Genomic DNA, 17,840 nt, shown 5'->3' on the forward strand with positions numbered 1-17,840 from the left:
AAAAAAGCTGTTAGTCGGAATATCCTGAATGATAAGTGATTAGCTACTTTTTATTCCGGACATTGTAAGAAAAGTCACATTCTTTGAATGAGTTCCTCCTAAAGTGCCATCTCACGACGAAAGGTCTGCCAAAAAGAATTCACTCATAAAGGTCACGGGGGCCCCAAAAGTTTGGAAATGTACAAAACCCAAAACCAGCGAAGTTGGCACGTTGTGTAAATCGTAAATAAAAACAGAATACATCCATCCATCCATTTTCTACCGCTTATTCCCTTCGGGGTCGCGGGGGGCGCTGGACAATGATTTGCAAATCCTTTTCAACCTATATTCAATTGAATAGACTGCAAAGACAAGATACTTAACGTTTGAACCGGTAAACTGTTATTTTTTGCAAATATTAGCTCATTTGGAATTTGATGCCTGCAACGTGTTTCAAAAAAGCTGGCACAAGTGGCAAAAAAGTGACAGAGTTGAGGAATGCTCATTAAACACTTATTTAGAACACCCCACAGTGAACAGGTGGGTGCCATGATAGGGCATAAAAGCAGTTTCCATGAAATGCTCAGTCATTCACAAACAAGGATGGGGCGAAAGTCACCACTTTGTGAACAAATGCGTGAGCAAATTGTCCAAGAGTTTAAGAAAAACATTTCTCAACCAGCTATTGCAGGGAATTTAGGGATTTCACCATCTACGGCCCGTAATATCAAAAGGTTCAGAGAATCTGGAGAAATCACTGCATGTAAGCGATGATATTACGGACCTTCGATCCCTCAGGCGTTACTGCATCAAAAAGCGACATCAGTGTGTAAAGGATATCACCACATGGGCTCAGGAACACTTCAGAAAACCACTGTCAATAACTACTGTTTGTCGCTACATCTGTAAGTGCAAGTTAAAACTACTATGCAAAGCGAAATCCATTTATCAACAACACCCTGAAACGCCGTCGGCTTCGCTGGGCCCGAGCTCATCTAAGATGGATTGATGCAAAGTAGAAAAGTGTTCTGTGGTCTGACGAGTCCACATTTCAAATTGTTTTTGGAAACAGTGGACGTCGTGTCCTCCGGAACAAAGAGGAAAAGAACCATCCGGATTGTTATAGGTGCAAAGTTGAAAAGCCAGCACCTGTAATGGTATTGGGGTGTATTAGTGCCCAAGGCATGGGTAACTTACACATCTGTGAAGGCACCATTAATGCAGAAAGTTACATACAGGTTTTGGGGCAACATATGATGTCCTCCTAAGCTTTGTGGCCTAAATGATTAAGTTGATGAAGTGTGAAGGGGTTGAGAAATCACAAAGTAGTTTAGCGTCAAAAAAAAGTTGCTTAACAGACATTGTCAGACTCACGCAGTTTGATCAAATCAATAGGAACAGATTTGAGTAGTCCGACTTAGGTATGTGGAACAATTCCTTACAGAGGAGAACCATCCAGTCATGACTAAATACCAATGACTAACATCATTATGACTTGCACCTGTCGACCAATCCTTAGCTTTTATCGGCCTGGCTAGCATTAGCATTTGCTTCAATGTACATCCCTGAACAATATTACAGGACATCCTTCAACTGGTCTGTTTACTCCCCACATGTTTGCTTATGTCAATAACACATACTTTAACTTCCAATCCACATACCAACCTACGAGCTGGTCCCTGTCTTTCTGCTATTTCTCGCCTACCTTCGATGTTTTCTTAACGCGCCACGGCGGCGATAGGAACAAGCCCGGGAACGTTTTTTGCGGCTCGCTTTTGTGCAGGCTTCATTGCCTAGAAACATTCGGAAAATGGCGGAGGAAAACAGTACGGATAGTTCAGCGGAGAAACATCTTGAGGTTAATGCTTCAATGGAGAAAAATGTACGACCTACGTCGTCAAAAGTGTGGGAACACTTTACTTTAAAGACTTCAAAGAAGACCGTTTCCTGCAAAATGTGCAGCATGGACCTCGCATGGCACGGAAGTACAACATTGCTTCGGGAGCACCTGAAGAGGAAACATGTTGGAGCCATGGATGAAGGGAACTCACGGTACGTAACTTTTTAAGTCCATAGTCCGGGTACATTGATCCGTTGTGTGGTTTTAATCTTTTGTTAACGAGGAGATGTTCTTTAAGGAAGCGCAGCAGCAACTGTTGTGTATTAACTTTCAGAGTGTTATGAACGTTTTGGAGAGTGCGACGACTTCATTTTCTGTGTTGTTTTGAATCGCAACAGGCATTCACGAGTTCAACTTTTTTTGTGAGTAACGTTAACGTTATCCCTTTGTTGCGACGAGGGGCTGATAATGTGTCTCCGGCAGATTTGACTCCGTTTTGAGAGAGAAAACGCACGGTTACCAATTTCGAAATAAACGTAACGGACAGAAATATCTCAGGTTGGTTTCATAATGGATCAATGTAGCCAGGCCCAATAAAGCTATATAAATATATTTAGATTTGAGTGACGCTTTAGTATAACTAAACGTTATGAAGGTGCTGGAATATTTCATGCTATTATTCAGAGGCAGCCTAAAATGAATCCTTTATTATTCACAACAGAAACGTGTATAATATCTGATCCAGTTCTGATCTGATGAGTTACATTTCTGTGTTATTATTGCTGTATGCTGCATCCCCAATGTTCATTTATTTAATTTAGCTTTTTTTTAATGTGGTGGCGTTTATGCCTTTTACGTCAGAAATTATTAATTAAATCAACTAGGTATGTATTACGCTACATGTAAATGATGCTACTACGTACGTTCATGTCTGGTGTCTCTCATTTCAGAAAGAAACAACCCAGCATTAGCGACTTGGTACAAAGGAAGGTCTGCACACCACAGCAAGCGGCTGCATTGACTGATGCTATCCTGAATATGTTGCTAACTGACATGAGGCCACTATCAATGGTGGAAGATGAAGGTTTTAGACAAATGATTCACGTCCTCAAACCTGGTTACACTCTTCCCTTGAGGACCCATTTTACCAAAGTGATGGAGAGGAAGTACGAGCAGACATTCCAAGCAGTGTAGACTGACATAAAAGCCACCCAGAGCAAAATTGCTTTCACTACTGATGTGTGGACAAGTGTAGCCACGGAAGCCTACCTTGGCAATACATGCCATTACATGGGAGACAAATGGAACATGAAGTCAATCTGCCTTAAGACCATGCCACCAAATATATATATTTATATATGTTTAATAGTTCTCCCGCAGTATCTCCATCATCAAGGGCCAGCTCACCAATGAGAGGTTCCACATCAACAACGAGCCAATACCAACAGTTCTAGAAAAGCCTATCAAAAGCCTTGGCCGCTGGTATAGCGCAGAACTCAAAGACTCGAAGCAGGTGGACCAACTCAGGCAGGATACAATCAGTGGACTCAATCAGATCAATAACACTGCTCTTCCTGGGAAGCTTAAGCTGTGGTGCTTTCAGTTTGGGCTGCTGCCCCGTCTCATGTGGCCAATTTCTATCTATGAGGTCGCTCTATCCCATGCCAATCGGCTGGAGAGGCTGGTGAATGCACAAGTGAGGAAATGGCTTGGACTGCCAAGATGTCTTAGCAGCGTAGGCCTGTATGGCAACGGAGCCCTCTCCCTACCGATCTCAAGCGTGGTGGAGGAGTACAAATGTGCCAAATCAAGGCTGGAAATGACTCTCACCGAATCCCGGGACCCATTCGTCAGAGGTGCTGCTCCAACCCTAGCGGCAGGGAGGAAATGGAATCCATCTGCAGCAGTCACAGTGGCAAAGACTGCCCTCAGACACCGGGATATAGTGGGGCATGTCCAATATGGCAGAGGGGGCCTTGGTTTGGAAGCAACAACACCCACGTGGCAAAAGGAAACTGCAACCGAACGGCGGCACATGGTGGTGGAGGAAGTGCGCCACCAGGAGGAAGCAGCCAGGTGTGCCAAGGCAGTCTCCCAAGCCCAGCAGGGCCGCTGGATAAGGTGGGAGGGCGTGGAGAAGAGAACAATCACGTGGAACGAAATATGGAGCATGGAGTCTAAAAGACTAAGTTTCATCATTAGAGCCACATATGATGTCCTGCCCTCTCCAACCAACCTACATCTCTGGTATGGAGAGGACCCAGCCTGTCTCCAGTGTACAGCCCCAGCAGCCCTCAAACACATCTTGGTTGGTTGCAAGACCAGTCTGACTCAAGGGAGATACACCTGGCGCCACAACCAGGTACTGAAGTGCTTAGCTGCCGAACTTGAGAATAAGAGAGTAGTCACCAATGCCATGCCTCTAAATGCTCAGGCTACCTTCCCACACAAAACAACTTTCATCCGGGAAGGAGAGAAACGGCGGACCAAGCCATCACCTCCAGACTTAGGCCCACTGAACGCAGCCCGAGATTGGGAAATGCGGGTAGACCTCAGCCAGAGGCTTATCTTCCCACCCGAAATTGCAGCAACCAGCCTGCGCCCAGACCTGGTCCTCTGGTCCATGTCCTGCCGCCGTGTCTTCATCGTTGAGCTAAAGGTCCCATGGGAGGACGCCATCGATGAAGCATTCGAACGGAAGAGGCTGCGATATGCCAACTTGGCAGCTGAAGCAGAGGCAAGGGGCTGGGACGTGAAGGTGTGGCCAGTGGAGGTGGGCTGTAGAGGCTTTGTAGCCAGTTCCACCACAAGGCTCCTGAAAGAAGTAGGAATCAGAGGACAGGCCCAACGCAAGGCTATTAAAGAACTTGCCACCGCAGCAGAACGGAGCAGTCACTGGCTGTGGCTGAAGCGCAGGGATGCAGCATGGGCTGCCAAATAACCACGTGGTGCCACCATGCGACACACACCCAGGTCTGATCAGCCTGTGGTGGGCCAACCTCGGCAGAGGGTGTCTTGTGATAAATGGCCGAAATGCCCAATGACGTCGGGGAACACAACTGAAGATGTGTTGTACTGTTGGCACCACATGATTATTGCCAAACTCCACCCCACCCAAGAGGACATCTCCAACCCCATTTAATTGTTGTGCTGAATATTTAGGGATCTTTAACAACTAGTCCTATTAAGAATCCTCTCCTCTGTAAGGAATTGTTCCACACACCTAAGTCGGACTACTCAGATCTGCTAATCTATAATCATTGATTTATGTATATTGATGCTGTTTTACATTGTCTTTTCGTTTCACTAGATAATTGTTTATAACTTGCAACTTTAAAAAAACAGCATTTGTAATAATAAACAGTTGCATTTGTAATAATAAACAGTTAAATTAATGCCCATATTTATCACACTAATGGAAATTTGTGCACAACTGAAACGTGAGAGCTTTATAATAAAGGAGCTGGTTGAATCTCTCGGTGAGGTGGCTCGCTGTAGTCAGTCAAATTTGATAAATGTCTTCATTAGTTTATCTACAACAAATAGATTATCGATTATTGACGTTTACTAATCCATTTTATAATCGTCCATGTCCAAATTGCGATGCATTTAAAAATCAATCAATCGATTATTTCCCCCAGCTCTACTAGCGACTAAAACCGGATGTTTTGGTCGGATATTCCAGGGGTCACTGTGACATTTGCTACACAAAGTAGCGATGGGGAGGCTCTTAACCTGAATTTTTGCTCGAAACCAAGCATAACAATTAGCCAAAAGGACAGCTCATATCCCAAAAAACTGGGTCGCTCCTATCCCAAAAAACTGGGTCGCTCCTATCCCAAAAAACTGGGTCGCTCCTGTCCCGAGGTACCACTGACTGTAATAGCTTTTCTTAAAATTGTGCATCCTAAAATAGTCCAAGAAGAAACCTTGAGTTTCCCTTTCTCTGCAATATTATCTTTAATTCTCAAAACATGTAAGAGTTGTACACTTTCTCTTTCTACGTCTGCCATATCTGTCATTTCAAAACTCATGAGTATAAACAAAATTGGTATTGATTGGGTAAGTGTGTACAAAAACGTTTATGTGTGTCGCCACATTGCGACACTTCATAAAGTTCATGAAGATGTGACTCTGTGTCCTCTGTTGGTCATTTCTCTCTTGTCTCGTGTTTGTCGCTGGTATGTCGCTTTCTTCTCTGTCATTTGTTCTTCCGTGGCTTCTCTGCTCCTCTTTCGTCAGTCTCTGCATGTTTGACCCGAGGAATGCACCGATTTCTTTGGCTGTGTAGCATCACGTGGGACGGCTTTAACTCGCATGCGGTAGAGTCTACAATAGCTGCGGCGGTCAAAATAGAAGCAGCCTGTCAGATACTTGAATCATTTCCTGTCTATATATGCGTCCGTAGAGGACTGCGTCTGGCTTAGACTAGCCCAAGGCATTTTTATGGGTATGTGAGTCCATCGAGTCCACTTTTTTGAGTATTTTTTTGTTTTAAACAATGAACTTTCAAAATAATTAATTATCAATTAGTTATTAATTTCATTAAAGTTTTTGGTATAATGCACAGTTTTTTGGGGTGTTCGGCGCTTTCATCGTTGATTACAGCACACATTTGCTTTGTCATTGTTTCCACGAGCTTCTGCAATGTCAAAACTACTGATATTTTTGATCAGAACCTACTATCAACTACTCTTATAAATACTTTGGGTTTTGCTCCCAAACTCCTATGTCCAGGAAATGATTCCCTGATTTTTTTGACAACAAAAGCACAATTGTTTTTCTTTTTAAATAAAAATATTAATCTAATCACTCTAGCCCACCCCCTTTACGTGTACGCCTGGCTACTAAACAGCTACAGACATCATTATATTATCCTCTCTATAACTCTTATTAATCTACTTGTTAAATTCCTTCTAATAGCTGCTTACTTTTTACGGTAACGTGCTTCTATATAAACTTATTCCTTCTGTTGTTTCAAGCTACCTTAGCGGCTAGTTTAGCGATTAGCATGTATTTGTATGCTCCCACTTGTTCTTACTCGGTGTTCAACATGTTACGCCTGGATTTCCACTGGATGCGGAACGACAACAGAACAGCAGGTGGACTCTTTCCGTTTTTATACAAGTGAAGGTGTTCGTTTCCATCGCCATGGCGGTGCCGTTCCGCATATTTGCCGGACATCGCAACAAATCCGTTCAATTTAGCTAAAATCTGCTTGCGTTGAACAGAAGGTCAAGCACAAACACAAAATAAATAATCCGGTTTACTTTCAAAATAAAATAGCCCGTCTTCAAGGTGGATCTTTGAACCGTCCTAATGAGCGGGGACGGACATGAAGTCAACTTGTCAAAGGTTTTCAGACGTAATTTCACCTCGTTGACACAAATGGATGAGGATATGCTAATTCCGGAGGTCCAACGTTTAAGAAGCAAACACAGGCATATCCCGGGCAGCTATGTGGGGTGCCTGTGTCAAATACCAGCTAATACGGGGCCGGAGGAAGCAGGGGAGTGGTTTGTAGGAGTTCAATGAAATGTGTGCGTGCGTGCAACGCTCGTCAGGGATGATGTGACTCTTGTGTTGTTGCTTCCTACAAAAAAAATCAAGTTGTCGTTCGGCAAGGCAAAACTATCGTGTTTTCCACGAGTCAAGTCAATGCAGACGCGCCCCCCTGTGAGCATTGATAGACAGTAAAGCTCGAGACGTTCCGCGGTGTTTATTTAAAAACATGATAATGCCGGGATTTGCAAGATCTTGTAAAAGTCTGCGCTTTTTTTGCTGGCAGCTACGTTTTGCTATCCTTCCGCATCCTGTGGAAATCCGGGGAAGCCTTATCCTCCAGTGATAATGCCGCATGGAGTGATGATTACAGGGTTTCCCTTAGCTTGACCATACACTTGGGGCGGTGGAAGCACGGCTAGGATTTGTGGTCAATATGACGTCATCACCGAGTTTGCATCATTGTTGATGATGCAAATATTTACTTTAGAAAGGCTAAAACAAATGTTTACATATTCAAAAACCTCTATGTTGTTAACTTGTTAGTAATAACATTTAACATTTTGCTCTATTTTATAATTGTAGCTGCTTATTGTACAATGTAACACAGGCTGCACTATATTCTGCCCTCCCTAAATGTGTAAATAATTTTGCCAAATATGTAAACATATTGTAAATATTTTTAATGCATTCTAACTTGTAAACACACAAAAAATAATATGTCTCTTTATGGGGCTGTGTGCAACATTTACACAGATGCCTAAAGGGCGCCATTTTTCCAATGTATTTTACAAAGTATATCCCGCCCTCTTGCGGCTTCTAGGACATAATGACATAACTACATACGTAACACATGCACGCGCATTAGCTTTAGGTGTTGTTGGCCAATAATAGCAATTTGGATAGCTAGCGTTAGCTGTCTTTGAATATATATTCTATCATAACAACATGACTGCAAATTGTTCGTTGCTTTTCTTAGACTTCTTTTGTAAGTGTGCACTCGGTCGCAAGTACATGTTGACGAAACCGGGTGAGTGACACCGATCATTCGGGCCGGCAACATTTTTTTATTACATGAACTTTGTAATTGTGAAAAATATAGACAATTGTCAAGCACATTTGTTCAGTTAAACCACTAATTGTAACAAACTCTTGTTGTATTTTTTGCTTTAAAAACAATTTACTGTGAGGAAGTTGCAAACAGCACCTTTAAGAATAGAATAGAATATATCTTTATTGTCATTGTACAACGAAATTGTAAGCAAAACTAATTTAGTGCAAATTCATAATAACACATAAAAACCTAAGAACATAGATAAATAGATAAAAATACCAAGCACACAGCTCACATGCACAGTCATTCCTGTCTTGTGTTCAGCGACACTATTGCTCTCGGGTAAAAAGTGTTCTTAAATCTGTTTGTCCGGCATTTTATTGTCCTGTATCTCCTGCCCGAGGGCAGCAGTTCAAAAAGTTTATGTCCAGGGTGAGATGGGTCCCTTATGATGTTTTGGGCCTTTTTGAGGCACCTGGCACTGTACAGTTCATCTAGGGAGGGGAGAGAGCAGCTAGTGATCTTCATGGCACTTTTTATGACCCTCTGAAGTGCGTTTCTCTCTGCCGCCGTGCAGCTGGCATACCATACACATTTTTGAAGAGTCTTAATGTTTCCTCTGCCAAGGAAGTATGTTGTGTGTCTTTATTTTAGTCATTTTAAAAAAAGAAAGTAAAACTTGGTTTTAAGATTTTAGTGTGTGTATATGTACTTTTTGAGCATATTCTACAATACAGTGATAATAACCGCGATAATTTTGGTCACAATAACTTTATTTTATTTAACTTTACATAATCATTATGGTCATTATTATTTATGGTTTTGTTGAATGTGCTCTAAAAGTAATTATACATACGCAATGTTTAATTGCAACTGTTTAATTCAATAACTAGACACAATATACTTTGACAGAAAAAACATTGTTCTGGCTTCTTAAAAGATTTTTATTTCAGTGTTTGAATATGTTTATCTTCTTCCGTTTTAACTTGTCGTACGTCTTAAGAGTGTTTTTAATAATTGATTTTACAATTCTGGTTTATGTGACGTCATGCGTCCGTGTGATATACTTTTGAGTATAGATCTGTCACTCTGTTCTAAAAGAGCAGAGCTTGGAGGTTCAATGTGCACAATTGAATATCTTAGTTGCTCAGACAGCAATGTGTTTGTACAAATTCAGATTGTGGTATGTTGCTTCTCAATGGGGAAAGCCATTAAAGTCTCTTATATTCATGGTAGCATTTAAGCTAGCTAACGGGGTAGCGCTAGCCGGTCCTTGAGTTTCTCAAAGTGTTGATATCAAGCACAGATTTCTACTATTTTTATATAAAACGGTAATACTAATCTTTGGGGGTTATACTAGGCCTGGGCCGATATTCGAGAAGTCAATTAACAGACGATAATGAAAATTACAGTCGGTAAGTTTTCCAGCGTCGATAAATCGCCATGTGCATGCTTCACGCTTTCCGTCGCTTTTAGCGGATAGGCGCGTTTGTACCATAGCAGAATGAAAACAATGGGGTGAATTATTTTGTCCTCGTTAAGCTTTATGCAGTGACGCGGGGCCGCAGGCCCGCTAGCATCACACAACGCAACGAGTTAGTATGTAGCAGCTAACATGGACAAAATGATCACAAAACCAAATGTAATATTTCAGTTTAAACCTCTGGAACAAGATGAGACTATCAACACAGAGAAGCCAATTTGCCAAATGTGCGTGACTACAACAAACATGCACGCCCACTTGAAACACAACCACCAGCCAGGTCAGTGTAAACTAAACGGTGCAAAATGGTGTGCGCTCACAGACAGTGTGGTTAAATACCTCGCCAAAGACATGCTGCCATTTAATACGGTTACAAAACTAGCATTTTTTTTTTAAAGGCCCGTCACGTTGTCACATCATGTCATGTTCCTCACTCGGAATTTGCCAAGCTTAATTTTGTTTTGTATATGAGCTGTTAATACATGTTTAAACTGTAGTGTTTGTATTGTTACTTTGCAAGGTCCTAACTTTATGGTCATTTAAGTAATGTACAACTCCACCACTGCATACATGTTCAAGATGTTTTATTGCTTGTGGTTGTCATTTTTATTAAAGTGCAGAATTTTGCTAACAGACAAAGTACATTCTATTGTTATTTGTTTGTTTGTTCGATTTACCTTGGAGATTTAAAAGTTTTCGTTCCAATTACAATGTTAAAATACACAAGAAATACAAGTTTATTGCTTTTGAAAGGATACACATGCATTATTAGTATATAATTCTAAATATTGAGTCTATAGGGGTGCTAAAACTGCCAAGAGTCAAGCAATAGTCAATTTACCAGTGTGCAGCTTTTTAAACATCACAAAATGATTTTCTCTTAAAGGAAGTTAGATTTTGTGTTTTGTTGTTTTCATTGCTGCTATTTTACCTGTTTTTAAATGCATAAACAAGGTTAATTGTTTTTGGGTTTTTTTAGCAATTTGCCTTTCCTTTCTTTTAAATGGAAAACATTTTAAAGTAATTTAAATTTTTGTAACAGCTGAATGAGCAGCACAGTTACAGTATATATAAATATTTATGAAAGAATTAGTTATCTTTGTTGAGCCTCACCTGCCAACTAAAGACGAAGAACCTGAATGGGAGGTACACGTGAGTCATGCATACATACAGTGGCGACATGCTTGGGACGAACAGTCCTGCAACTCGCCCAACCGGTTGAGGTTGGACACAGTATGCACGTAGGACCATGCGGCGACATCGAACACAGGGGTCGGGAACCTTTTTGGCTGAGAGAGCCATAAAAGCCAAATATTTTAAAATGTATTTCCGCGAGAGCCGTATAATATTTTTTAACACTGAACACAACTAAATGCGTGCATTTTTAAGTAAGACCAACATTTTTTAAAAATGCAACCCTAACCCTAAAAAATTTTTAAAATATTTTTGGTGGAAGATTTTGCAAATTTGGTAAATAACCAAAAAATTTATAATTTTGTTGTTTTCTTACTGTACCGAAAATGAACCGAACCGTGACCTCTAAACCGAGGTAGGGATGTCCCGATCCAGGTTTTTACACTTCCGATCCGATACCGATACTGACCGATACCGATAATGGCCTATCCGAGCATGTATTAAAGTTTAAAGTTATTTAGCCTACTTAGTTGTCAGAATCATGTTGAAAAGGGTTTTAGTACTCTTGATAACAACTAGCCAGCTGAATTAGGTGAGTTTGAATAATACACAATGGTTGGTAACAAGAAACTGACCTGTTTATTCAAGGATAAACACAAAATAGACAAAATTATACATGACAAACAGAAATGGCATCATTGAAACAAGGGCTGGGCGATATGGCCTTTTTTTAATATTGCGATATTTTAAGGCCATATTGTGATACACGATATATATCTCGATATTTTGCCTTAGCCTTGAATGAACACTTGATGCATATAATCACAGCAGTATGATGATTCTACGTGTTTTGATTGATTGAGACTTTTATTAGTACCGGTAGGTTGCACAGTGAGGTACATATTCCGTACAATTGACCACTAAATGGTAACACCCGAATAAGTTTTTCAACTTGTTTAAGTCGGGGTCCACTTAAATTGATTCATGATACAGATATATACTATCAGATATATACTATCATCATAATACAGTCATCACACAAGATAATCACATTGAATTATTTACATTATTTATAATCCAAGGTGTGGAGGGGGGCGCCGGATGTAAGTGTCAAAAAGACAGCCAAAAGAGTTTGATATGAGAATAAATCTAAAGTTAAAATATAGGGTAGAAATGCATCCATTTGCAGGAAATGTAGTCTTGATTTTCAACATTTTCTTTCAAGGCTTGCATGTCTACATTAAAACATTCTTCTTCATACTGCATTAATATATGTTACTTTTAAACTTTCATGCAGAGAAGGAAATCACAACTAAAAAATCACTAATTTTCTCATACGGTGTTGATCTGGAAATTTTTGCCTCGGCATTTTGATGGTGTGGACGTGTGGCACCGAACGGAGATAAGCGTCTCGACAGACGTTGTAATATTTGAACAATGATGACGAAAACTGTTTTCTCTGTCGTGTCCGTGTGTCGAAAATTGTTATGCGCTTATTTTTTTTATTTAATTTTGTGCGTGGCATATAATTGCTATGCGCAGAGGACGTTTAAACAGTGCGCAATTGCACAAGCGCGCACCTTAGAGAGAACGTTGGTCACACGGCTGCGCTAGCATCACAGCTAACGTTAGCCATGCTGCTACCTCTCTGCTCGGGGAGGATGTATACGTATGTGACGTATGACGTGACAGTATGTGACGTGTGTAAGAAGGTGCGCTTGCTGTCTGTGAGAAGCACCGACACAGAAAAGAGTGAGAAGAGCCTGTCGTGCAATGCCAGCAGCTAAAAGCAACTGCGTGAGAATCCACAGACCTGTGGATGTGTTGAAGGTGTGCTGGAAAATGCGGAACGGAAATTAGGGAGCAGCAGAAAAGTGGAATGTACTATTTAAATAGGTGCGTTGGAAAACACGGAGCGGAGTTGTTTTTTTTAACTGGATCGGCATTTTCCCATGCCTTGCCGATAACGCATTTTTTTTGCAAATATCGGCGGCCGATCCGATCCAAATATCGGATCGGGACATCCCTAAACCGAGGTACGTACCGAACCAAAATTTTTGTGTACCGTTACACCCCTAATGTACTCACATTATTTTTTTATCAATCCTCATCCACAAATCCATCCAAGTCCTCATCTTCTGTGTCCGAAATGAACAGCTGGGCAAGTTCTCCATCAAACAGGCCAGATTCCCTCTCCTCATTTTCAAAGTCAGTCTCGTTGTCCATTAGCACAGCAAGCTAGCACAACAGTAAAAGCAGACTTCTCTTGCCCCGTTGTGCATATCGATTCGCTACCGTGCTGGTCCCCTTCTCCAGTGTGCTTCACCAGGATGTCGAAAGTGAGCGTCCATGTTGGTGATGTGTTTGTCGGCATTTTTTATTTATTTACAACCCACATAGCAGCACTATATGCTCACTGGGGGCGTGCCTTTAGCGTCCTCTCTCACCTGAAACCTTCACCTTATAAGGGCCACATGCTGTCCTCAGTCACGTCCGCTTTTCCTCCATATAAACAGCATGCCGGCCCAGTCACATAACATCTATGGCTTGTGGAACTCAGTGTACACACAACCTACCGTATTTTTCGGACTATAAGTCGCTCCGCAGTATAAGTCGCACCGGCCGAAAATGTATAATAAAGAAGGAAAAAAACATAAGTCGCACTGGAGTATAAGTCGCATTTTTGGGGGAAATTTATTTGATAAAACCCAACACCAAGAATAGACATTTGAAAGGCAATTTAAAATAAATAAAGAATAGTGAACAACAGGCTGAATAAGTGTACGTTATATGAGGCATAAATAACCAACTGAGAACGTGCCTGGTATGTTAACGTTACATATTATGGTAAGAGTCATTCAAATAACTATAACATATAGAACATGTTATACGTTTACCAAACAATCTGTCGCTCCTAATCGCTAAATCCCATGAAATCTTTTACGTCTAGTCTCTTACGTGAATGAGCTAAATAATATAATTTGATATTTTACGGTAATGTGTTAATAATTTCACACATAAGTCGCTCCTGAGTATAAGTCGCACCCCCAGCCAAACTATGAAAAAAAATGCGACTTATAGTCCCAAAAATAAGGTATCTGGATTCGATAAGAGATTCGATAAGGAATCGGTTCGATAAGATGATTCGATAATGGGCTCAAACTCGATAATTTCTTAACGAACATCATCCCTAGTGGCGGGGCTCTCTCTTAGAGATAGGGTGAGAAGCTGTGTCATCCGGGAGGAGCTCAAAGTAAAGCAAAGAGGAGCCAGATGAGGTGGTTCGGGCATCTGTTCAGGATGCCACCCAGACACCTCCCTAGGTCCTGGATCTTCTACGGGGAAGACCAAGGACACGTTGGGAAGACTATGTCTCCCGGCTGGCATGGGAACGCCTCGGGATCCCCCGGGCGGAGCTGGACGAAGTGGCTGGGGAGAGGGAAGTCTGGGCTACCCTGCTTAGGCTGCTGCCCCCGCGACCCAACCTCGGATGAGTGGAAGAAGATGGATGGATGGATACGGCACAAATCTACAAGGAACCGGAGGGTTCGAATCCAGCTTCCGCCATCCTAGTCACTGCCGTGGTGTCCTTGAGCAAGACACTTCACCCACCTCGCTCACATTGCCAAAAAGTTTCGATAACAGACAAAATAAGAAGAACAATCTTTTGAATGATTTCTATTATTTGCCAAAATAGCATGCTCATTGAATGAAGAGCTGCGTGGTGGTTCCAGTCAGCTGTTTGGCAGCTGCTGATAAACAAGCCATTTAACAACTGGTCTTTGTGGGGAAATAATACAATCTTTGTTGGGTCACCGCGGGCAGGAATAAAGTTGACCTCCCCAAAAAAAGCATCACACGGACGGAAACATTCAGTAACGATTTAGCAAAGAACGACCTTAATATGAAGGGCTACAAACTCATCACCATTCGGACTTCGACCGGCTAGTTAGCTAGCTGCACCTGTCGGCTAACACCTTCGCTTTGCCCAACTAAAGAGGATTCCGGTAACGCCGTTAATGGTCCATCGAACCACGTCCACACACGCGTAACGAACCACGGCCTCACGTCGCTGTCACCAAGCTGCCGGGTTCCTGGTGCGCTCCCTGGGGCGTTAGCAGCTAGCTAATAAGCACCCCCGCCGCCGCCGCCGAGCTCGCACCGCGGCCGGATATGAGCCTTCGGAAGGGTTTGGGTGTTGTTCAGCGAGCAAAGTGAAGCACCGGACAAAGTCTGACCGAATGCGGCAGCAGAATGTTGAACTCACCAGCATCTCCCGTTTCTTCCACATCTTCCATAAAAGCAACGCGCGCCTCGCTTATCTCGGACAAGAATGAAGCCACCATCTCACACGCGCTGACGGTTCACGCACAGGTACACGTTGCTTCCGGGTGTGCTTTCAAAACAAGAGCATGACTTCCGTTCGCAAACTACAATCATTAATTAATAAACCTATTCAGTTACCTGACGAACATTTAGGTGTTTTTTTTACTATACCCAATTTACAGGTATAAAAAATAATGTGTTTGTGTAATGCAGTGATATCCAAAATGCGGCCCTCAGCTCATTTTTTAACGACCCGCCAAAAAGATTAATTAAAAAAAAAGTGGAATAAAACAGCAAACAGGTGAAATGTAACGAGAACAAGTTGCATTGTTGACTCTTAATAACACAAAGCGGCCATGCAGGCTGTTTTTTTCTTTTAAGATGTCATTGCTCATAAAATAATAATCAATCAAAATCCATGTTGTTATGAATTATTACCCTATTAAAGGCTCCCATTATTTCACGTCAAATTTTCCACTTTGAAGTATTTTTGGGGGGGAAATACTGCATAATTTGTGTGTTTGCCATTAAAAAATAGGTTTTCCGGGTGTACTTTCAAAACAAGAGCATGACTTCCGTTCGCAAACTACAATCATTAATTAATAAACCTATTCAGTTACCTGACGAACATTTAGGTGGGTTTTTTTTTTACTACACCCAATTTACAGGTAAAAATAATACTTACTCGCACTGACTTGCAAGCTATCTTTGTTTGTGTAATGCAGCGATGTCTACAATGCGGCCAGCAGCTCATTTTTTAACGACCCGCCAAAAATATTAATAAAAAAGAAAAGTGGAATAAAAGAGCAAACAGGTGAAATGTAACTTTAAAAAAAAAAAAAAATTATTTAGCCTTTATTTAACCAGGTAAAATCCCATTGAGATCAAATATATCTTTTCCAAGGGAGATCTGGCCAAGAGGGCAGCAGCAATGTTACATTAAAAACAGTAAACACATAAAACATCAAATATACAACATTAAAACTTGCTCACATACCACATGTGCATGCAGACAAGGTAGACTGCAATCCTTTCACAGAAGCTTTAAACTAATTTAATGTAACAAGGGTTTGAAGTTGGAGATTCGATTGTAGGTTATTCCAAGCCTTCGGTGCTGAAAACCTAAATGCTTTCTTGCCCAGTTCAGTTTTTACTTTGGGCACGACAAATTGCATAACATTCATTGAACGAAGATTGTGACTTCCTTGTTTCTTTGTTAAAAGACAAGATAGATAAGATGGAGTGATACCCAGAATGGTTTTGTAGATGAACACATACCAATGATTGAGGCGTCGAGCACATAAATATGTCCAGTTAACCATTGAGTATAACACACAATGGTCAGTAAGGGGAGCGCAGTTGGTGATGAATCTCAGTGCCCCGTGGTACACACTAACGACAACAAGTTGCGTTGTTGACTCTTAATAACACAAAGCGGCCATACAGGCTGTTTTTTTCTTGTAAGATGTCATTGCTCAAAGTAATAATGAATCAACATCCATGTTGTTATGAATTATTACCCTATTAAAGGCTCCCATTATTTCACGTCAAATGTTTCACTTTGAAGTATTTTGGGTGAAAAATACTTTTTTGTGTGTTTGCCGTTAAAAAACTAGGTTTTCTATGACACAAAGGGCATTAAACAAACAAAAAAAACATGAAAAAATATATAAAAAATTCCGGTAAATACACAGCAGAAGTGTTGCAAAAGTCACGCGTAAAAAGACAGCTAATAGAGGGTTACTGCTTCACACACATCTAATTACACACACACTCGTGTGTTTTTTTTTTACACACACCGATCAAATTACATTTAGACAAATATTTTTTTACACACTGATAAATCATAAATTCATAATACAGACAGATTTGTTTTTTTACATACACGGACAACTTAAAACACACACATGGATCTGATTACACACTCACAGATTGAGATACAAGTTTGCAAATAATTTTTCTAAAATGATACTTCCATAAGATATGAAGTTGATTTAGCGATTTAAGCATTACCTCCCCGCTTGGCACTCAGCATCAAGGGCTGGAATTGGGGGTTAAATCACCAAAATGATTCCCGAGTGCGGCCACTGCTGCTGCTCACTGCTCCCCTCACCTCCCAGGGGGTGGAACAAGGGGATGGGTCAAATGCAGAGGTTAATTTCACCACACCGAGTGTGTGTGTGACTATCAGTGGTACTTTAACTTTAACCAAAAAAAAATGTATGACTTATTTTTAACAGTTATGCGTGGGACCCTTTTAGATCCCTGTAGCAGTTTTTTTTTTTTTTCAAAAACTGTCATTGCTCAAACTATGATATTGAATCAAAATAAATGGTAAGAATTATTGACTTATTGAAGGCTCCAATTATCTCACATCAAATGCTCTACTTTGATTTTTTTTGGAGGGGTTGGGGGATATTGCATTTTTTAATGCCAATTTTGCAATTAAAACATTTTTTTTTATAAAAATGAATGTTGATATGAATGATTGAATTGTAAATACAATTACAGGAGTGACATCA

The 17,840-nt window shown here is 41.0% G+C and overlaps 1 protein-coding gene across 3 annotated transcripts in view; it reads right to left on the reverse strand.

The window, feature by feature from the left end:
* atp2c1 (ATPase secretory pathway Ca2+ transporting 1) overlaps positions 1-17,840 on the reverse strand; it is a 63,707-nt gene that overhangs the window by 34,093 nt on the left and 11,774 nt on the right. The window contains exon 1 of one of the 3 annotated variants that reach the window (XM_061982946.1): positions 16,316-16,454. The exons of 1 other annotated variant lie outside the window; for it this stretch is intronic. Coding sequence is in view for 1 of the 2 variants with exons in the window: in XM_061982944.1 (XP_061838928.1) it covers positions 15,260-15,283 (24 nt within the window). In the remaining variant the exon portion in view is untranslated. Of the gene's footprint in view, positions 1-15,259; positions 15,402-16,315; positions 16,455-17,840 lie in introns of those variants that run through there. One more of the 3 variants, XM_061982944.1, reaches the window with a different exon arrangement.

The sequence above is a fragment of the Nerophis lumbriciformis genome, linkage group LG21, assembly GCF_033978685.3.
Source record: "Nerophis lumbriciformis linkage group LG21, RoL_Nlum_v2.1, whole genome shotgun sequence".
Lineage (NCBI taxonomy): Eukaryota > Metazoa > Chordata > Actinopteri > Syngnathiformes > Syngnathidae > Nerophis > Nerophis lumbriciformis.